This window comes from Mustelus asterias, chromosome 6 (assembly GCF_964213995.1).
Source record: "Mustelus asterias chromosome 6, sMusAst1.hap1.1, whole genome shotgun sequence".
NCBI classification, from domain to species: domain Eukaryota; kingdom Metazoa; phylum Chordata; class Chondrichthyes; order Carcharhiniformes; family Triakidae; genus Mustelus; species Mustelus asterias.
Window position 1 is genome coordinate 62,982,098 of NC_135806.1, and position 23,112 is coordinate 63,005,209.

General features: G+C 41.1%; 1 protein-coding gene across 7 annotated transcripts in view; it reads right to left on the reverse strand.

The window, feature by feature from the left end:
• The window catches only part of aopep (aminopeptidase O (putative)), a 240,863-nt gene extending 218,661 nt beyond the window's left edge, over window positions 1-22,202 (reverse strand). For 3 of the 7 annotated variants that reach the window (XR_013498171.1, XR_013498172.1, XM_078214421.1), the window contains exons 1-3: window positions 21,658-22,197; window positions 18,822-19,821; window positions 11,624-11,787 (exon numbers count right to left, since the gene is read on the reverse strand). Coding sequence is in view for 5 of the 7 variants with exons in the window: in XM_078214421.1 (XP_078070547.1) it covers window positions 11,624-11,787; window positions 18,822-19,639 (982 nt within the window). In the remaining 2 variants the exon portion in view is untranslated. Of the gene's footprint in view, window positions 1-5,569; window positions 5,675-11,623; window positions 11,788-18,821; window positions 19,822-21,657 lie in introns of those variants that run through there. The other 4 variants (XM_078214423.1, XM_078214422.1, XM_078214419.1 and 1 more) reach the window with 3 other exon arrangements.
• Window positions 22,203-23,112: the final 910 nt, after the last annotated feature.

A 23,112-nucleotide genomic window follows, 5' to 3' on the forward strand; every position in this document is an offset into this window, starting at 1 on the left:
GCCGATCGATGAGTCGAGCGCCATATCCTGTTCTTACGAGGGTGTCTTTCAGCGTCTGTAGATGTCCGTTGCATTCTTCCTCATCTGAGCAAATCCTGTGTAGCTGGAGAGCTTGTCCGTAGGGGATGGCTTCTTTAAAGTGTTTAGGGTGGAAGCTGAAGAAGTGGAGCATCGTGAGGTTATCCGTGGGCTTGCGGTACAGTGAAGTGCTGAGGTGACTGTCCCTTGATGGAGATGCATGTGTCCAAGAATGCCGAGCAGAAACTGATAGCCAAGTTCCGCACTTGAGGGCGGCCTCAACTGAGATCTTGGGTTCATGTCACCCTACCTGTAACCCCCACCATTTGGCCTTGGCTTGCAAAATCTTACTAACTGTCCTGGCTTGAGATAATTCACACCTCTTCACCCTATGCTTAACCCTCTCTCCACTCGCATTGTCTGTACCTGTAAAGACTTGATTTGTTGTTAAGGTTGTTAAGACTCGCATTCCAATCATTATCTTGTAAATTGAGTGTGTGCCTATATGTCCCCTGTTTGTCAACCAAACTCCCCACTCACCTGATGAAACAGCGGTGCTCCGAAAGCTCGTGCTACCAAATAAACCTGTTAGACTTTAACCTGGTGTTGTGAGACTTCTTACTGTGCCCATACCAGTCCAATGCCGGCATCTCCACATCAAGAAGAAATTAGATATAGCTCTACGGGCTCAAGGGACATGAGGGGGAAGAGGGGGATCAGGATATTGAATTCGATGATCAGCCATGATCAAAATGAATGGCACAGCAGGCTCAAAGGGCCAAATGGCCTACTGTTACTTCGAGTTTCTATGTTTTCCAGTGCATATCTTAATACAGCATAGCCAGTAGGAATAAGTACAAATACATAATAACGGCTCTGTGGGACATGGCCTGAACTTGGAGGCTCAGCATTAAGTTGATCTTTCTCTACAACCTAGCTATGACTGTAACACTACATTCTGCAATCTCTCCTTTCCTTCTCTATGTACGGTATGCTTTGTCGCTACAGTGCGCAAGAAACAATACTTTTCACTGTATACTAATACATGTGACAATAATAAATCAAATCAAAGCTGGCCCTCTCTTCCATGCATTCTAAGCAACGATAATTGAAATGTTGTAGATGAACTCTCAGCTCTGCCAGCCAACACTGAGGCAGACTCACATGTGGACAGGCCCTCCATTTTCTTGTATTGACTGACTGTTTGCAACCCCATTCACAGCATCCAAGATGCCAGGTCTTCCCATTTCACTCCTCTATGCCCCGGACCCACTCCACAACCCACTTTCATCACTCCCTTGCTGGTCCCAAGCCTCCATACAGTTAACCATTCTCCTGTTGCCCTCCTTCGTGCCACAGAGTTCAACAAGGAAAACTGTTGATCTCAGACACAACAGCTGCCCTCGACCTTCAAACAAATGTGAAGCAGGTGCCATGAGATTCCTGTGCATTGCTGAATTTATCACAAAGGAAGGATGTAATTACAAAAAGTTTTAATAGAAGAATTCATGGCTTGCAAATGTATCACAAGTAGGAACCTATCATAGGATTGCACGAGACCCCGACCTACGACAAACAAGCCCGAGTTAATCAACAAATTTGAACCCACCATCAGAAAAGTGACATTTTCTGCCTGCCACATATTCTATTCCAGTAGACCTTATAAAATCCCCCCTTTCGTGGCCTTCTCACAATTTACTTTCCCACCTAATTTTGTAGCATAAACAAACTTGGATACATGATATTCAGTTCCTTCATCCAAGTCATTAATATAGATTGCAAATAGCTGAGGCCCCAGAACTCACCCCACTTGTAACAGCTCGCCAGCTGGTTAAATGGTCTGTTTATTCTTATTCTCTGTTTTCTGTCCTTTAACCAATCCTCAATTGTGCTACAATATTAGCCTCTAACATTAGCCTCTAACACATGAGCTTTTATCTGATGCAATAACCTTTCATGTGGCATCTTAACAAGTGCCTTTTGGAAATCCAAATATACCATATCCACTAGTTTCCTCCTTATCCTCCAGTCATATCTTAAAAAAACGCCAAATTGTCAAATACGATTTCCTTTTCATAAAACTATTTAAAGCTGCCTCATCATATTAGGATTTTCTAAGTACCCTTTTCTTAACAATGGATTCCAGCATTTTCCCAATGACTGATGTCAGGCTATCTGGTCTGTAGTTTTCTATTTTCTCTCGCCCTCGTTTCTTGAATTACAATGTTACATTTGCTACTTTGTGTTCTCATAAAAAGTTATGCCATGCAAAACCAAAAAATACTGATGTTGCTTAAACATAATGAGGACATGCAAATATAGGCTAGCTAACATTAGATGCTATTATTATTTTCCACTACTTCCTATCAAAAGAGCTAAATATAATGTTTTTTCTTAATAACTCAGCTTGTGAGCAGGTACAAATCCCAAGCTAATTCAATAGCCTAACTCCAGTCAGGCTAAGGAATTTGAATATTATGTCATGAGCCAAATATGTACATGTAGGTTGTAACACTATATTAGTCACAATGTAGGACCATTGACATTTTAAAATTATATTTACACTATCTGATTTTCTTGCATCTTACGGATAGCAAGGGAACAATTAAAGATGGTCTAAAAATATATAAATTTCCAGAGGTGCTCTCTAATCTCTTATCATTGTTTCACACAAGTGCCCTTGAAAATCATTATTACAATGTGATCCTATTGCAATTTTATGATGGCCGCTAAAATTATTTGGCCTAAGCTGGAGTTACTTAATTTAACTGTGACAGGCTCAGCTGTGTGCGTGCAAGCTGTTATCATACAATTATTATACATGGGGTTACGAGGATAGGGCCTGGGTGGGATTGTGGTTGGTGAGGGCTCGATGGGCCAAATGGCCTCCTTCTGTAGGGATTCTATAACTGGCTGCATGTTTGAAAGCCTGAAATAGGGAAGTATGTACAAAATTTGAGGATGTCATTAAGAATCAATCAACAACGACAAATTTCAGATCGAAGTGCACAAATGCACAGTGGGAGGTGGTGGTGGTGTGTGGGGGGGGGGGGGGGGGGGGGGTGGCGTAGTGATATTGTCACTGAACAACTAATCCAGAAGACCCAGGGTAAAGATCTGAAGACAGGGGTTTGAATCCCACCACAACAGATGTTGAAATTTGAATTCAATTAAAATCTTGAATTAAATGTCTAATGGTGGCCATGAAACCATTGTTGAATGTCCTTTAGGAAAGGAAATCTGCCGTCCTTACCTAGTCTGGCCTACATGCGACTCCTGTTATCTTCACCTCTGTATAATCTGTACTCACCCAAATCCTCCTGCTGGTGCTAATGCTCCACAATCTGAGTCACCTCACCGAAGTGTTCTCCTTCCCCTTTAACACAAAGTAGAAGGGTTTCTTGTATAGGCTGCTGCTGCACACTTTTCACCTTCTTGCCGAGATCCCTCTACACAGGAGTCCTCCCCTTTACCATCAGGGACCTAAAAGTTTGGAGTGTGTTGCATGCAGCAGTCCCATACAACCGTAGGTTGTGTTGTTTCACGGACTCCCAAGATGTGTCTTTTGTAGCCTTCTGGAGTCTGTGGACCACACATATGTAAGGTGTCCTAGGTTGCGCTCCCTTTTTAGTTTTCTGAACAACTTTCTTTTTGGTTGCACTTCAGTCTTCTGCTCCTGATCTTCAGGCACTCAGCGCGAAGGGGGGCACAGAGGGAAGAGGACCTCCTCGTGGGCCTGGCCAAGCTGGCCATTAATAGATCTAGGCCAACATTCCATTTGCCTTCCCTATTACCTGCTGAACTTGCGTGCTGATTTGTGATTTATGCATGAGGGCCCCCAAACCCTTTTGTGCTGCAGCTTTCTCCATTTAAATAATATTCAGCTCCTTTATTCTACTAGTGCATAACATCACATTTTCTTACATTATATTGCATCTGCCAAGTTTTTGCCCACTCATTTAACCTGTCTATATCCCTCTATGGATACTTTTTGTCATCCTCACCACTTGCCTCCCCATCTATTTGTGTGTCATCTGCAAACTTGACAGTATTACATTCACTTCCCTCATCCACCTAGGGAAGAATTCTCCTAGCCGAACCTCAGTAAAATGCAGAATCGCAGACGTCTCCACTTCACTAAGGACATCCTCACCGAAATCTGTCACCTGCTGCAGCCACGACTGCAACCTCAGAGCAGAATGAGAACGGCATTCCCAGCGGCTTTGAAAGTGACCACGAACCTTTATGCATCTGGTGCCACCAGTCTGGAGCAGACATTATTCGCAACATGTCCCAGCTTGCCATCTACCATTACACAATGGAGGTCACTGACACTCCAACTTAGTTAAAGAGGAAGGAGGAGCAAGCATGTGATTTTGTGCAGATTACAGGCTTTCCCCATGGTACAAGATGCAAATGACCATGTCAACTTTGTGATTAACTATAATCAAAAGAGATTCCACTCCCTCAACATCCAGCTGGTGTGCAAGCATATGTTGAGGGGCCTTCTGCTGTTCTTGTCTGTGTTGGGGTGCTAAATTAATGCTTCGACTGCCTAGCCCACTCTGGAGGAGCCCTGCAATATGTGGCAGAGCACGAAGCAAGATCCAATGTGACTTGTTGCATGATGCCCAACCTCACCATCATGGAGGCACAGTCATTGCCACCTGCTATATAGCAACCAACTGACTAGGAGGAAGAGGCAGGAAGGAAGCAACCAACCAACACATCCTCTTTTTGGCCAGACTGTCAGTAGCCTACACATTGAGTTGCAATATCAGTGAACACAACCCCCACATCCCCAATTCCCCATTCACCAGCAGTTCACACCTTACCTTCCCTGTTACTGACCATCACAGCATCCACTTAGCCACAATGCTCAATTGAATCCATCAGTAAATAAATATTCCAAACCAAATTAATAAATCAGACATGTCTCTTTGCCTAGAAGCATCAGTGAAACAACCATATCCTTTAACTTGATGCCTGTCTTTAGTGAACCTTTGCCTGATCTCATGTCCATTTGACCTTGGTGGCTTTTCATGATGGTCAGCATATTGTAGGATCTCTAGGGCTCACCACATCCTTTATCTTCCAGATTTGTCTTTGGATGTTAGCCTTGAGCTGTTGGAATGCTGTCTTCTTGACTTGCAACCTTAGGTTGTTCTGCCAGGTAACAAAGGCTGCTCATTTTTGTTCCAGTTGATCACATATTTCAGCATTGTTTTAATCAAACCAGTACTGGTATTGAGGGAGTCTAGTATAACTGACTTTATTTGATCCCACTATTCTGAAACGGAGTTGGACGTGTGAAGATTTTCCAGATCAATTGTGTGTTGTACTTGGAATTCCTCTCTTCAGTTACGCTGCTTTAAGGCTGAGATGTTGATCTTAGACTTTTGGGTCTTGCAATGCATTGGTGCTAGGTGAATGATCAGCTATTGACCGTTCCCCTCATGGCTCAAGTGATTAATGGTGACAATTAGACATGGGCAATACATGTTGGCCATAGCAGAGGCATACATATTTCATGAACAAAAAAGAAGGATACCATCATCTTCCATGATTTCAACCTTGCCGCTGGCTATAGCCTCAATCATGGCTGTTCCAATGATGGCCACCATTGTCTCCTCCCTCAGCATAAAAGACAGATAGTTATGCCTGTCCTCTGCCAGTTAGGTGCCGCTGCCTCTGGTTATCAACCATCTTGTCCTGCAAGAGAGAAGGAAATGTATGAGTGCGTGCAGTGCAATGTGCTTGTGCGATGAGGCTGTCGTGTTTGAATAGCTGGCAGCATATACAAACTTAGAGATGTGGGTGTGAGGCTGCAGCAATGCTAAGAGTGTGAGTGGGAGGTGAAGCTATGAATGTTATATACAAGTCTTGACTGATAGAAATTGTTGGTGAGTAATGTGGATTGATCAGTGAGGGACTAGTGGTGCAATTAGGTGGCTATGCATTTGCTGAGCCTGACCACCTGTACGAGACTGTTGAACTTCATAGGGCACTGTATCCAGGTCCTGGTATTGACCATTGCAGCTTTCTTGTCCCACTGCCATCACAAAGCTTTCCCCTGTGGTTAGATCATACTCTCCTCCTGCTGCAACAAGGACTCCAGTTCAATACAAGAAAGTCTAAGAACCTTCTCTCAGCCATTTTGTGCTATTATTGAGTACTTTCCACACATCAAAATCAATTTTATAATGACTTCAAACTGCTACTTTAGCCACAGTGTACCTCCCCTTTACAAGGCTCAGTATTGGTTTTAAGTAGTGTAGGCTAGCTTTAACTTGTCCTAGCTTCTCATAATTTTACAGCCCTACTCAGACATGCAGTCACTCAACAGTACATTAAACATTGGCTGTCTGCCGTAATCAATTAAATTAGCAGGCTGCAAAAAAGTAGCCTAAATCCAGCGTTGCAATCTCAGCACCTGTTTTCAGGCCTTACCCAATGTGCATCAGTGGAGCCTCTACAGTCAAGTCCAAGATGTTGCTGCAAGTGGAGTGCTTATTTTTCTTTCCATCTCCCACCAGTCCCCTTTGATTCTCTATTGCTGCTTCTCCAGAATTTGCTCTATGCTTTCATGAAGGTACCATCTACCTCTAGAATGATGAACTGTCAATGGACTTGACTGTAAAATTCTTCATTCCCTCTCAAAGTAGGGAAGTGAATATCCACAAGTTTTTCTCATCTTGCATCTCTTATTTTCCTCTTTGCTTGCTTCAGGTCACAGCCCATCAGTTGGATGTTGCCAGTGCTTTGGGTCTGATCCCACCCAGTCAATTGAGAGAGAGAGAGACTAGGCTGTCCCATTGTGGCACAAAGTAAATAACAGTTTTACCACAACCTTGTTACTGCAGCGATGATGCTTAGGTAACGTTGGCTCTTTATAATGTTCTGTTTCTCTCTCCCATTGGAGGGGCACTATACATCGGTATTGTAGTCCTTAATGGCAGTTCCTTTTTTTCCTCTAAATAGTTCTTGTACAAAGATAATTCAAAGTTTTTAAAGCGATATTTTTCATTCATAATGCAGTGTAAAAAAAATCTGATCGAATACATGAAAAAAAACCTTTCAAATGAGATTGGGTAATTTTCTCAGCATAGAAACTACATTAGTGGTGATAAAGATTAGACTGAGTGCACTTAGAATTATAGTTCATGTGATGCCCAAATTCAGTAAAATGCCTTAAGTAGCAAGTCAAAAGATATTGATCCAAATTTACTGGAAAGCGCAAAATCAATTGTCATTCAACTATTTTAGAACCTCTTCAATTCTCAATAAGCAAGCCCAGGCATTTCAAAGTCAAAATGAAAACAAGAAGTGTACAATAGCTTCTTCTGCTGTAAGTTACATCAAAAGGTAAATAGTTAAAGCTGCACCACATTAGTCCACAAACATTGTGCCAGAAAATGTAGTAATGCCAGTTTGTACAGGATTCCTTGAACAGCAAGTTCTTAGTGTATGCTGTTGCCTATCAGAGGTCAGCTAATTCTGCACAAGGGTGTAATGCTGCATGAGTCACCACAGCCTTTCTTGTGGACCAATATTTTCTGGTATTAAATTAAATGGACCCCTGCAAAGCCAGTGTCATTTGACTATGCTTCTTTGGGCTGTTGACCTTGATCCTTCAGACCGTCATGCTCTGATTTCTCATAGTGTCCCATTTAGAAACAACATGAACTAATTATAATCCTGCTCCCCCTCTACACCAATGAGAATGATATGTTGACATGTTATCTTATATAAGGCAACAATAACTTATGTTTATATAGCATCTTTCCTGTAATGAAACATCCCAAGGAGCTTCACAGGAACATTGTAAAAAAGTACGACATGGAGCCACATATCGAGATATTTGGTCAGATGATCACGAGCTTGGACAAAGAAGTCGCTTTTAAGAGTCTTACCAGAGGAAAAGGGGGTAGGGAGGTGCAGAGTTGTAAGGAAGGAATCCAGAGTTTTGGGCCCAGGAAACATAGAACATAACAGTGCAGTACAGGCCCTTCGGCCCTCGATGTTGCGCCGACCAGTGAAACCAATCTAAAGCCCATCTAACCTACACGATTCCAATATCATCCATATGTTTATCCAATAACCATTTGAATGTTCTTAATGTTGACGAGTCTATTACAGCTGCAGGCAGGGCATTCCACGCCCTTACTACTCTCTGAGTAAAGAATCTACCTCTAACATCTGTCCTATATCTATCACCCCTCAATTTAAAGCTATGTCCCCTCGTGCTAGCCATCACCATCCGAGGAAAAAGGCTCTCACTATCCACCCTATCTAATCCTCTGATCATCTTGTATGCCTCTATTAAGTCACCTCTTCACCACCTTCTCTCTAACGAAAACAACCTCAAGTCCCTCAGCCTTTCCTCATACGATTTTCCCACCATATCAGGCAACATCCTGGCAAATCTCCTCTGCACCCTTTCCAACACTTCCACATCCTTCCTATAATGCAGCGACCAGAACTGTACGCAATACTCCAAGTGCGGCCGCACCAGAGTTTTGTACAGTTGCAACATGACCTCCTGGCTCAAAACTCAATCCCTCTACCAATAAAAGCTAACACACCATACGCCTTCTTAACAACCCTATCAACCTGGGTGCCAACTTTCAGGGATCTATGCACATGGACACCCAGATCCCTCTGTTCATCCACACTAGCAAGTATCTTACCATTAGCCCAGTACTCTGTATTCCTGTTACTCCTTCCAAAGTGAACCACCTCACACTTTTCCGCATTGAACTCCATTTGCCACCTCTCAGCCCAGCTCTGCAGCTTATCCATGTCCCTCTGTAACCTGCCACTTCCCTCCGCACTGTCTACAACTCCACCGACTTTAGTGTCAGCCGCAAATTTACTAACCCATCCTTCTACGCCCTCATCCAGGTCATTAATAAAAATGACAAACAGCAGTGGCCCTAAAACAGATCCTTGCGGTACACCACTAATAACTGAACTCCAGGATGAATATTTCCCATCAACCACCACCCTCTGTTTTCTTCCAGCTAGCCAATTCCTGATCCAAACCACTAAATCACCCTCAATCCCACGTGTCCGTATTTTCTGCAAAAGCTTACCATGGGGAACCTTATCAAACGCTTTGCTGAAATCCATATACACCACATCAACCACTTTACCCTCATCCACCTCTTTGGTCACCTTCTCAAAGAACTCAATAAGGTTTGTGAGGCACGACCTACCCTTCACAAAACCGTGCTGACTATCCCTAATCAAATTATTCCTTTCCAGGTGATTATAAATCCTATCTCTTATAATCCTTTTCAATACTTTGCCCACAACAGAAGTAAGGCTCACCGGTCTATAATTACCAGGGTTGTCCCTACTCCCCTTCTTGACAAGGGGACAACATTTGCTATCCTCCAGTCTTCTGGCACTGTTCCTGTAGACAATGACGACCCAAAGATCAAAGCCAAAGACTCTGCAATCTCCTCTCTAGCCTCCCAGAGAATCCTAGGATAAATCCCATCCGGCCCAGGGGACGTATCTATTTTTACCCTTTCCAGAATTGCTAACACCTCCTCCTTATGAACATCAATCCCATCCAGTCCAACAGCCTGCATCTCAGTACTCCCCTCGACACTGTCCCTCTCCAGTGTGAATACTGATGAAAAATATTCATTTAGTGCCTCTCCTATCTCTTCAGACTACACGCACAACTTGCCACTCCTGTCCTGAAACTGAAGGCATTGTCACCAATGCTGGAACAACTATGATTGAGAATGTACAAGAGGCCAGAATTATAAGAGAGTAGATATCAGAGAGGATTGTGGGATTGGAGATTACAAAGTTAGGGAGAGATAAGGCCATGGAGAGATTTGAAAACAAGGATGAGAATTTTAAAATCAAGACTTTGGTTAAATTGGAGTCAATGTAGGCCAATGAGCACAGGGGTGATCGTGGAATGGGCCTTGATGTGAGTTAAGACACAGGCAGCAGAGTTCTGGATGCCTCATGTTTAAGGAAGTAGAATATGGAAAGGTTTAGAGTGCTTTGGAATAGTCATGTCTAGTGGAAACAAAGGTACAGATGAGGATTCACCAGCAGTTGAGCTGAGACGAGGCAATGTTGAGTGATGTTACGAAAGTGGAAATAGGCAGTCTTAGAGGAAACATGACCATGAGCACATTTCAGGATCAAACATAACACCTGATTAAAACTGTGTTATGATCTCAAAGGAAGAAATTCAAACTCCAAGTCATTAACTGAAAGAAATTATGCCACAGGATTTCACATTGAACAAAAATCTTTTGCTGTACATGAGTTAAACAACGCAAGTACTAAGTTAGCACAATATTTCAAAAACACTTGTACTTTAAGACCAAAAGGTTTCAACAGGACACTTCCCATTCTATTTTTATTTACACCGAAGAGTTCCCCTGTACATCACAGGATCTTATGGACTCTTTCACTTCTCCAGGGAAAAAAACAAAGGTATGCCACACTGCTCAGAAATTCACTTTTATTCCTCCTCAGCATAGCTGAGATGTTCTAGATAGAAATTTAAACCTATTAACTCAAATTTTAAATCTGCTCTTTGATCTGAAAGGTATATGAATACTTTTAAGATCTTTCTTTTTATATGTGTTGCTTTTGAACCTCTCTTTGGTCTGGGACCCAACTCCTTATGAAGTCAACTGTAGACATCTCATCTCTACCCAGAAACAAAGGAAGGGGTCATCCATTGCTTCGTGTTTTCATATTTCCAACTCTGACAATAAACACGGGCCATCCTTTGAGTTGTAAATGTTTTAGGTCTGTTTACTAGCCTCTCCTCAGGTGTTTCTATTATTTATATTTAACTGTTTCAATTCCCAAATGAAAAGTTATACTCCTAAAGTAGATGAATCATAAAATTAGTCATTTCCACATGATCAGGGATGCACAGGGCAGAATTAGATGAGTGCAGCTATCTCGAGAGTTGGAGGACTAGAGAAGATTTCAGAGATAGGCACCAGCAAAGCCATGGAGGAATTTGAAAACAAGGAGAAGGATTTTAAAATTGAACCACTGTCAAATTGGAAACAAGTGTAAGTCAGTGAGCAGAGGTCAGTGAGAATTTGGTGCAAGTTAAGCTATGAGCAGCTGAGATTTGAATGTTGACATAATATGGAAGATAGCCAAGAGTGTACTTGAATAGTCCAGTCGAGAGGCATAATAGGCATGTATGAGGTTCTCAAAGCAAATGAACCAAAGCAGGATTGGTGTAGGCAATGTTATGGAGATTAAAGTAGATGGTCTTGTGATGAACTGGATGTGTGGTCAAATGCTCATCACAGGTTCAAACATAACACCAAAGTAGCAAACTGTTTGGCTTAGCTTCAACCATTTGCCAGGGAGCAGGATGAGAATGGTGGCCAGGGAATTCCTCTGATTATAATCTAAGTTAGAAATTTGCTATGTTGATGAACTTCTGGCTTTAATCCTATAACCAATTTCAAAGTGTATGTATTTTAGCTTTGCTAATAACTTTCATTTGCAAAGATCTTCATCCTACATTCTCTCATTTATAGTACATGCTGCTTACATAATGCAAGAATACAAAATTCTTCTGAGTTTTCTTTTTTACCTCCATTATGATTGGGCTCAGCACAGTTTTCACCACTCATGAGTACCAAAGAGCCTTTTGGGGCCCAAACTGAGGCCTGCCATGTTGCCATAGCTTCTGGTGGCTCCTGACATGGAAATAGCGCTCTGTTGTTTATAGGCGATCCTGCTGTATACACACATGGTCTGAAACATATTAAAAAATTAATTAATACTTTTTTTAAAAAAAGATACATTAGTGTTATTAACAAATCACTTATTTAGTCTGGTAGCTCAAATGGAAATCACAAGACTCTCAGTTATTTGATTTGATTTATTATCACATGTATTAACATACAGTGAAAAGTATTGTTTCTTGCGCGCTATACAGACAAAGCATATTGCTCATAGAGAAGGAAACGAGAGAGTGCAGAATGTAGTGTTACAGTCATAGCTAGGGTATAGAGAAAGATCAACTTAATGCAAGGTAAGTCCATTCAAAAGTCTGACAGCAGCAAGGAAGAAGCTATTTTTGAGTCGGTTGGTACGTGACCTCAGACGTTTGTATCTTTTTCCCGACGGAAGAAGGTGGAAAAGAGTGTGTCTGGGGTCCTTAATTATGCTGGCTGCTTTGGCGAGGCAGCGGGAAGTGTAGACAGAGTCAATGGATGGGAGGCTGGTTTGCCTGATGGATTGGGCTACATTCACAACCTTTTGTAGTTTCTTGCAGTCTTGGGCAGAGCAGGAGCCATACCAAGCTGTGATACAACCAGAGAGAATGCTTTCTATGGTGCATCTGTAAAAGTTGGTGAGAGTCGTAGCAGACATGCCAAATTTCCTTAGTCTTTAGTGTTTTAAATGCATCTCCAATGGCCTTCCAACCTGCCACTGACTGTAAACTGCTTAGAGGCAGTCTGAGTGCATCACTGATTGCCTGAAAGCTCACCCCTTGGAAAGTCGGCCAGATGTAAGTCAGCATCAGGGCTGTTGCAATAGTGCTCCCCACTACTTTTCCACACCCCCGCCCTTAAATAAAGTTGAAATTACTAAATAACTATGGAAAGATAAAACAATTAGAAGCAGACAATACAGATTTCAGAAAGTAAGCTTGGTAAACCTGGTACTTGTTCTTTTCAGGCTAAGGAGATGATGGGTGGGGAAAAATGCAATGGATTGATACAGGCGGACTTGCAGAAAACCTTTGACATGTACCAGAGAGGAGACCTTTGGAGAAATTTAAATGTTTGGAATTAGAGGAAAGGTAGCAAACTGAATTAAAACTGGTTAGATGGAAGAAGGAAAGAGGGTAGGAATATGGGGCAATTTATCGGAGTGGGGTGCAGGGTCCGCTCTTGGATCACTTGTGCTCATTGTATAACTGAATAGGGTTGGAGGGAGTTACATCCAAATTTGCCTACAATAGTAAAAATAGGAGGCATGGTAAATAATTCTGAAGATCAAAGGAAGTCTCACAGAGATTATTGATAAAATAGTGGAAACCTAAAAATGAACAGATGAAATTCAATATCAGTAAGCATGATGCACTTAAAAATGTAAAACGTATAACAATTGTTGAATTGGGAGATGCTGAGTTGATGTGGAAAAGCAGAAGGATTTGTGGGCACAGTATAAGGTACAGAACATAGAAAGAATAATATAAATCTGTGTTAAAAGTTTAGCAAGATCAACTTACATTTATATCGTGCTTCACATGACCACCAAACATCTTAAAGCACTTTATAGCCAATGAAATGTATTCACTATTCCAATGTAAGAAACACAGCAGCCAATTTGTGCATAATAAGCTCCCACAAACAGCATAGTGATAATGTCTAGATAATTGTTTCTTTTTTTGTGTCAGGATACTGCACTTAACACTCTTTGTGACGGAGTGGGGTTTTTTCCACGGTCACGGGCATTCGGCCTCTGATATTCGGGTAAGCGTTCTCCAAGGCGGCCTTCGCGACACACGACAGCGCAGAGTCGCTGAGCAGAAACTGATAGCCAAGTTCCGCACACACGCGGACGGCCTCAACCGGGATATTGGGTTCATGTCACACTATTTGTAACGCCCACAGTTGCGTGGACCTGCAGAGTTTCACTGGCTGTCTTGTCTGGAGACAATACACATCTTTTTAGCCTGTCTTGATGCTCTCTCCACTCCCATTGTTTTGTTTCTTAAAGACTTGATTAGTTGTAAGTATTCGCATTCCAACCATTATTCATGTAAATTGAGTCTGTGTCTTTATAAACTCTGTTTGTGAACAGAATTCCCACTCACCTGAAGAAGGGGCTTAGAGCTTCGAAAGCTTGTGTGGCTTTTGCTACCAAATAAACCTGTTGGACTTTAACCTGGTGTTGTTAAACTTCTTACTTTTTTTCCACACCCATTCTGTGGAATTTCATTCTGCAGCCACTAAGTCTGGGTGATCACTGTGCATCAATTTCTGTACACTTCAAAAGAATAGAAGTTATTAACTCCAAAGGAGAGATGTGTTACATTTTTGGCTTTTCAATGGAATATGAAAATAGTTGTTTACATTTTCATGCTCTGGCCAGACAAGCAGGCTACTTCCAACTATGGGCAGTTTTGTATATATTTGCGGACAAGGAGGTCACCTGACTCCTTGGCTGAAATTTTACCGTCTCACCTGCCACGGGAATCGGAGCGGGCGAGGGGCGGACCACGGAAAGGTCCGTTGAGCTCAGGTGGGATTTTATGGTTTCGGGACAAGCAAGGACGTAAAATCCTGCCCAAGTTGTTTAAAAAAAAATAAAGTGTTCACTTTTCATACATTATGTGGGTACACCTGCATGGGCGTTACAAACCCACATAGTAATTTCAATAAGTAGATTGTGTAACCGTGGTGAAAGTTCAAGGACCAGTGTGAAGTTGAACATAGCAAAAAAGGGTGTGGTAAAATGTGAAGTCATGCATTTGCATTTTAAAATGTTGAAGATTGCGAAAGGAAGACATAGGGAGCAATCCGGCAATTACTTAAAATTGGTGTTTAGATGAGGAAACTTGATTTCAACTTGAATGCAGGGACAACCAATGATAAAACATGCACAGCTTAGCTTTTTCCCAGCCCACGCGCTCTCATCCACCCACCCTGGAAGAGAAAAACGTGGGATGTGAAAATGGTTGCATGTGGATGAAATTAGTTCTCAGAAACAAAGTATAAAAATTGAGTATAAAGAATTTAAACACCTACAGTAAAATAACATTTATTATAAGGAAACGTCACCTGTTTTTGAAGTTATTGCTAATTACTCAAACATTTGATCCTGGATTCAAAAGGTGTGATTATTGCATTGAACTATGAGTAAGTTAAGGTACCCTTGTGCTGAAGTATGACTTTAAGGTGCTGCTCAATGTTTATGCATTACGAAAGGAAAACATTCTTCTTGCACAATGTTAAGTAGTGAGTATTGGTGGGATCTGTAAACACATAAGGAACATAAACTAGGGTAGTCCTGTTGCTACCCAGCAATAAATTTGAACTTTCAAGCAGAAATCACTCAGTAGCATCAGGAGCTGGTTTACCCTCTTTCTCTCCTGTTCCCTCCCACCTCACCTCATCTCCATCAACAACAATAAAAAAAGTCACCGCTAACTGCAATGTCCCCACCAGTACTCTGGTAAAGAACAATGCAAATCAGATGCTGACCCTGAGTGCAGCCTGCAGAGACAGCTGAATTGTCATTCCAAAGCGATATTAACCTGCTTGCTTGTTCAGGTGGACGCAATGATGCACCACATTTTTCTCCAAATATCTGTACCAATATTTATCGTTCAACCAAGAGTATGAAAATAGATGACATGGTCATTTATATATTCTTGACAGAATTCAGCTGTTGTGTTTGCCTAGAAAAGAATAGTGACTGTACTTAATTAACTCTCAAATGCTTCAGAACACGAAAAGATGTGAAAGGCACCATTTAAATGCAAGCTTGTTCTTCCTTTTCCTTCTTCCCTATCTAGATGGCTCAATTCCACATTTGCTTATTACACTAGCCAAAGAGCTCCTGATTATTTTGGTTAACCAGCAGGTAGGTGAATATTTATTTAACACGAAGATGTGAAGAACCTGATTAAATCTACAAATTTATGTTCAAGTTAATAGCTCCTTGATATGATCAGCACAGTGGTTAAAAAACGTTTACAAACCAACAACATAATATAAATATTTTATTTTAAAGTGAAACAGAACTGTGACACCTTACTTAAATATTTGTCAGTATATTCATGGTATTGTTACAAATCCAACTCTTGCTAATACTGAACAAATCAGATTCCAGAGTGAAACCTGGCTTGATAGATCCTTACTTTTGTAGAAACTATGGAGGAAAGTTACCAAACAAATTCAAAGGAGTCTGTTGATGAACTTAGAACACAAAGAATAGAATATTGATTAAAATAATAAAAATGAACTATATTACACCAGAAAATATTTTGAAAGATCTCAATGCAAACACAAAAATATGATTCAGTTTCCCAACATTCCTTCACTCAGCAATATCTTTATATACACATGAAGAGTTACCACTAGCTTGACACAGACTCCTTGCTTGGAACTGGAACACATGTAAACAATTTTCTTCCAGTGGTTTCTTGAGTATTCAATTGATGCTTCTCACCCAACTCGTATCTCTCCCTGAGACACCCAAAACCACATTCACTATTGCTTCAACTGCAGAGGAAACTCTAACGCTAAACTGGGTCTCTCATACCCTTGTAATATTTCTAATCTGAGTTGAAAATTGCTGTCTTCACTCTGACACACATTGAAGGCTCCCCTGTCTTTTTCAGATTCTCTGTTTCACTTGATCATTGTCACTAGGCAACAACCTAGTTTTTTCTACCCAAGTCTTTCATTTCAGAGATTGTATGTGTGTATATTTTATATTTATATTAAAGTGCAACTGGAACCACTCTACCTTCCTTAACACAAAAATACATACATATACATATATATATATATCTTGTTCCTCACAGTATATATAGAACACCCAATACGATGACTTTCTCACATCACTCCGTCATTGTTGATCCTTTGCTTTCATTATTTAGACAATTCCAAGATATACATAAGAACTAAGAGCAGGAATAGGCAATTCAGCCACTCGAGTCTGCTCCCCCATTCAATATGATCATAGCTGACCTTATCTTGGCCTCATGAGTTAAATCATCATACGGTACTTACAATTTTTATATCTGAATAACTGAAGTATCTTCTTCCTACTTGGGATAAGTGATTGTTCGAGCAATCACTTATCCCAGAGGGACAGAAAATAGGCCATAGTGATTTTTAAGATTAACCTGATTCTGTACAACTGCTGTTCATTATGTAACAGAGCACACTGCCAAGCTGCATCAATCTGTGTCAGTTTATCCTTCAATGTTCAAGGACCAAACATTGAGTATCATAGAACATACATGTAGTTAAGAAGCTGATTTTGGGTGTAGTGAGCATTAACGGACAATTTATACACACTTTGATATTTTAATGCAACTGACAAATATCCAATATTAAATAATCAAGACTTATAGGCCGGAACTCTACCACCTCGCCCGCCACGGAATCGGCACGTGCAAGGGTCTGACAATGGAAATCTCGGATTACCTCGGGTGGAAATTTCCGTTCTCACCCGGGCGAGACTGTAAAATCCCGCCCACAATGTCATTACCAAACCTACACAAAATTGGCCAGAACCAAATGTTATAAGTTGATGTTCAGCAATACTCCACAAGATTAAAATAGATAACATGGTAAAATCAAGGTGAGGGGTCACACGACATCAGGTTATAGTCTAACAGGTTTATTTGAAATCACAGGCTTTTGGAGCGTTGCTCCTTCAAAGAAGCAGCACTCCGAATGCTTGTAATTTCAAATAAACCTGTTGGACTCTAACCTGGTGTCGTGTGGCCTCTCACCTTGTCCCACCCCAGTCCAACACCGGCATCTCCACATCGTGGTAAAATCAATACACACAGTTCAAGTATTGCAAAACACATTATGCAATATTTTTAATCCAAGTTCAATTATAACATATGACTGGTCATTGAAAACAATTACTGAATGAAAGTAGCATTGCTTTAAACGTTAATATTTTATCATAAAACAAATAGTGAACATATTGTTTTGCAGTGATTGGATGTTCCAGTAAGTTAGGTGTTGGTTTTTCACCTCTGGAACGGAGGTTGAAAACATCTTTTCGCTGACAGGTGGAAGAACCATATATGAAATGTGTGCCAACAATCTCATGCCCATTTCTGGTAGGAATGCAGCCACAGCATAAAATCATCCAATATTCAGTTCATCATAGAATCCCTCCAGTGTAGAAAGTGGCCATTCAGCCCATCGAGCCTTCACCGTCAACAGTCCCACCCAGGTCCTATCCCTGTAACCCCTCTAATCCCCCAGACGCGAAGGGACAATTTAGCATGGCTAATCAACCTAACCCACACATCTTTGGACTGTGGGAGGAAACCGGAGGAAACCCTTGCAGACACGGGGAGAACGTGCAGACTCTGCACAGACAGCGACCCACACCGGGTATCAAACACAGGTTCTTGGTGCTGTGAGGCAGCAGTGCTAATCACTGTACCACCGTGCTGCCCCAAAATTAGAAAAATATGCTAGGTGGATTCCCAAAATGGACTGCAGTCATATGCCAATATTTTAAATAAGGTCTGCTTTTAAACAAATAATTTCAATTAACTCATTGTAAGCTGATATGCATCAGATTTACAGAATCACACAAAGCAAAACACAGAATATTTAACCCATCTGCAATCCAAAAAAGCTTCTATGAATATTACTAATATTTTAAGGAATTTGGGCCAACATTACATACTTTAATTGCCACTGAAACCAGTACTTGCTGGAGACTTACATAAAACACTAAGTCCAAACATATCGTATGTCATTGTAACCAAAGAGGTTAACCAAGCTATCATATTTTGAAAGCACCTCCATAAAAATACGTTCTAATGAAAAATAGGAAACATATTCTCAAGGTTGTTTGAAAAAATTACAAAGCGATGAGTGGAAAGTAAATACTTTATTTCATTTTTAAAACTGCTATTCATACATCATCTTCTATGCATTATTTACAAAACAAACAGCTTGCATCCTGCATCATTAACTGATCAACAACTGCATCCGACAACTCCGTATGTCACAGAATAATACCCGATTCCAAACAAAAACATATTGTATTTGAAAGTAACCAACCTGCCACTTTGGTCCTTAGTCCATCTCACCGAACCACCCTCTGGCTTTGTTTCATAACAGATCCTCAATACACGAGGGAAGTCTTGAGGAGTTTGTACCCCTGGTTTCTTTATTTTCAGGCTCCACATGTCGGTCTGGAACTGGAGTTCACCACAGCCAGGTGCTTGACTGCACTGGAGGTAGTAATGATGCTGTTCCTGCCAGCATTCTGCCGCCAAACCTAAAATATCTTCCACAACGTTTCTCTGGACATCACTCTGCAGTCTCTGAGAGTAAATGCCATTTTCTGACTTGGGCATGTCCACTCTGATCAGTTTCTCAATGCCTGCAGCAGCAATGACATTTACCTCTTCTACCTTATTCACCACAAGATCACAACAATCCAGCACCAGCTCAAAATCAGCCCCATCACTGCAGTGTTCCCTTGTACCAGAAATCCCACTCGCCCACTCTTTGTTGCTATGGTTACAACTATTAACAGTGGTGACAGAGTTGCCAATATGTTCAGATAGATTGCATATCTTATCCACAGATGAACAAGCAGCAGCTCTTGCAATGGGATTGCATGAAGGTCCAGGTTGCTCAGTTTCAGATAATGCCTGTGAGGAAGGACAGCAACCTGTTCCCACAGAGTGAGGGGCTTTTTTGTGCTCTTGGTTAGCTTCTAGGAAGAGGACAATAGTACTGTTGATAACTTTCCTGTCAAAGTTCACTGTCAGATCTAGCACATAGTGTCTGACCAGCATGTAACCAGCATTAGCCATGAGAGGAAGGTCATCTTCATTGGGGTCGAGAGTTGACTCTGTATTTTCATTCATAGTTAGAACAAGGAAGTGATTGTTCAACAATACCCAAAAATCATAAATGTAAGTACCATCAGTGTTCCAGTACTATACGCATTCCCTGAATACTGCTTTGTTGTTTAAAAACACCCATGGTTTCTGTAAGCTGTTTCTATGTCTTCTATCTTTGTAGTTGTTTGCTTTTTTTCTGTTAAAACCTGTATACAAAAAAGAGAGAGAATTACCAATTACACAACTAATTTAACAGTCATCTCTGAAAGTGCCCTTTGCTGGAATAAAGTTATGCTATACAGTGAATTTTTCTTTTAAATTTCTCTGAATTACAATGTTTATACAGAGTCCCAGTGTTTTTACAAGGGCTCATCGGTTAAATCTACAATGTTGGACTGTATGGATTGTGCTGTTTATGTTGCTGACTCTCTGCTGGATTTTTCTAAAAAGACACATTTGTTTTGGGAGAAGCAGGTGGGAAATCACATCTTGAACACATTAAAATACGAAGGCTGCTGTGAAGACTAATTTGACAGCAAAGCCCCTGAGAGTTCACACTTTACAACCTTCGAGTTGGTACTAGCATGAGATCTACCTCAAGAGGTGGGTTTGTGTCATGCTGAGATTCAGGCTGCAGAGATATGCATATTTATATTTTCTAGTAGAGGTCAAGTTTAGGCAAAAATTTGTCCTGTTCTATCCTGTCAGAATAAACAGGTTAATAAATGATTGAATGTTATAATCAAATAATATGGAATACAAGAGATTTGGATAACAATAAAGAACTACTATGAATCAAGTAATTATTTGAATTCAACAGAAAGGTTTATTAACATAATAAAGCTAGAAGTACATCCTTCAAAGGTTCACTTTATATTTTACAGAATTCCATGCTGTAATACAGATAACGGAAAGTCAAAACCAGTTCAAAGAGGATGGAAATAAACACTAAAACAAAAAGAAGCAGAATAAAGCAGCATTATGTTTTGTATGTTGCACACTCTTTGCATGTAATATAAAACAAACATTAAAATAAAACGTGATAAAATTAACCGTACAGTAAAAATCTGAAGAACTGTAATAACAAACAGTTTTAAGCTCACTGTTTTAACACCATAAACCATTTAACTATATTTAGCTGGGAAAGAGAACATGTAATTTAAAACATTTAACCAAAAACAATTGAGAATATTTAAAGGCATCTTTAAAAGAATGGTTTCAATGACTGTTAAAATCTAATTGCGCCCATCATAAACTGATTTAATTTAATCTGATAGTTGATTAATTATTATACAAAATATCAAATAAAGTGGCTAATGAAAATTGCAAGAATAAGAAGCATTTTGTACAATACACAATGGTTATAATTCACATTTCTGCTGCTTGGTGCAACACCTGCATTAAATTAAAAACGTGCGGTAATTTCTGTTTTATTTTTAGAACTTCCTTCACTTCATCTTGGATTAAGGAAACAGCCGGCAACTCTAAACATAACTGATTTGGCCCTTTCAGTATTGAGGTCAGCGAACGAAAACGTTCTGATAATTGCATTTGGTTTCAAATCCGGGCGGCCGTTCGACAAGTTAATTGTTTTCACAACCTTTCAATGAAAACAATGAATTTGCCCAAGAGCACAATACCCATCTCCGCGTGTAAACTTACACTGAAGATTCAACGGAGATAACAAAAGGCAGCGCCACAATGTGGTAATAAGTGGTCTGCACACAGAGGCAGAAATTTTTGTCACACATTCCAGAAGACTTTTAGGTTATAAACATACTTTTTTTTAAAAAATATTTTTTATCATTTTCGTTCAAAATACACAGCAATGCGATAGTTTACTAAGAATCTGATGCAAAGGGAAACCAGAAAGAATCTCCTACAACTCATTCCTAACAGTGGTAAATTTGGAGCATCTCTTCACATTTTATTCTTCATTTATAATCAGGAAACAGAGCAGTGATGAGGACACAAGTCTGTTGCTAATCCCTGACCTGTCAAACCTCTAAACCCCTAGCATTACAAACTACTCAGCCACTGACCTTCTTCAACGGCTACAGTCTGCAGCTCTGGGAAATAAACCTAATGTCAACACTCTGCGCCCCACAGTCACAGAATCAGGGTCAGTCACTCACAGGGCCGGTCAGTCAGTCTCAGGGTCAGTCACTGGCACAGGGTCAGTCAGTCAGTCTCAGGTCAGTCACTGGCTCTCAGGGTCAGTCACTGGCACAACAGGGTCAGTCAGTCAGTCTCAGGTCAGTCACTGGCACAGGGTCAGTCAGTCTCAGGGTCGGTCAGTCAGTCTCAGGGTCAGTCACTGGCACAGGGTCAGTCAGTCAGTCTCAGGTCAGTCACTGGCTCTCAGGGTCAGTCACTGGCACAACAGGGTCAGTCAGTCAGTCTCAGGTCAGTCACTGGCACAGGGTCAGTCAGTCTCAGGGTCAGTCAGTCTCAGGGTCAGTCACTGGCACAGGGTGGGTCAGTCACTCACAGGGCCGGTCGGTCTCAGGGTCTGACACTGGCACAGGGTCAGTCAGTCAGCTCCGCCACCTTCTGTTCCCTTTTCACATTCTCACTGCACTGCTCCGGTCGCGCTCGGATTGCGTCATCACTCCGCGCCTCTCGGCAAACATCCACAACGATCCAGCAGAGGGCGCCGGCACAGTGCCATCAAAGACCAAAGGTGTGTTAGTCATGGGATGGCCCAGACAGGACAAATGTGGTTGCACATTGTTTGACCACTGATGTGTTCAAAAAAATGCTATTTGATTTATTATTGTCACATGTATTGGGATACAGTGAAAAGTATTGTTTCTTGCGTGCTATACAGACAAAACATTCTTTTTCATAGAGTACACAGGGGAGAAGGAAAGGAGGAGGTGTAGAATATAAAGTGTTACAGTCATAGCTAGGATGTAGAGAAAGATCAACTTAAATAAGGTAGGCCCATTCAAAAGTCTGATGGCGGCAGGGAAGAAGCTGTTTTTGAGTTGGTTGGTACATGATCTCAGACTTTTGTATCTTTTTCCCGATGGAAGAAGGTGGATGAGAGTATGTCCGGGGTGAGTGGAGGTTATACAGCCAATGCTGTGTGTGAAAAAATGGGAAATGTTATTTTCAATGTGTCTGTTGATGCTCAGTTAGTAGCGTCCTCACCTCAGAGTTAGGAGGTTCCAGCTTCAAGTCTTACTTTCGAACAGATATCAAAGCTGATACTCCAGTGCCGCACCAAGGGTGTGTTTCACTGCCGAAGGTGCTGTCTTTCAGATGTGATGTTAAACTGAGGCCCCATCTGCCTGCTCAGGTGGATGTCAAATATACCATGGCATTATTTCAAAGAACTGGGGAGTAATATAGAAGAATACAGGAGCAGGAGTGGGCCATTCAGCCCACAAAGCCTGTTCTGCCATTGAATTAGATCATGGCTGGTCATCTACTTCAATGCCACTTTCCCGTGCTTTCTCTTGATGTCATTAGTATCCAGAAATCCACCGATC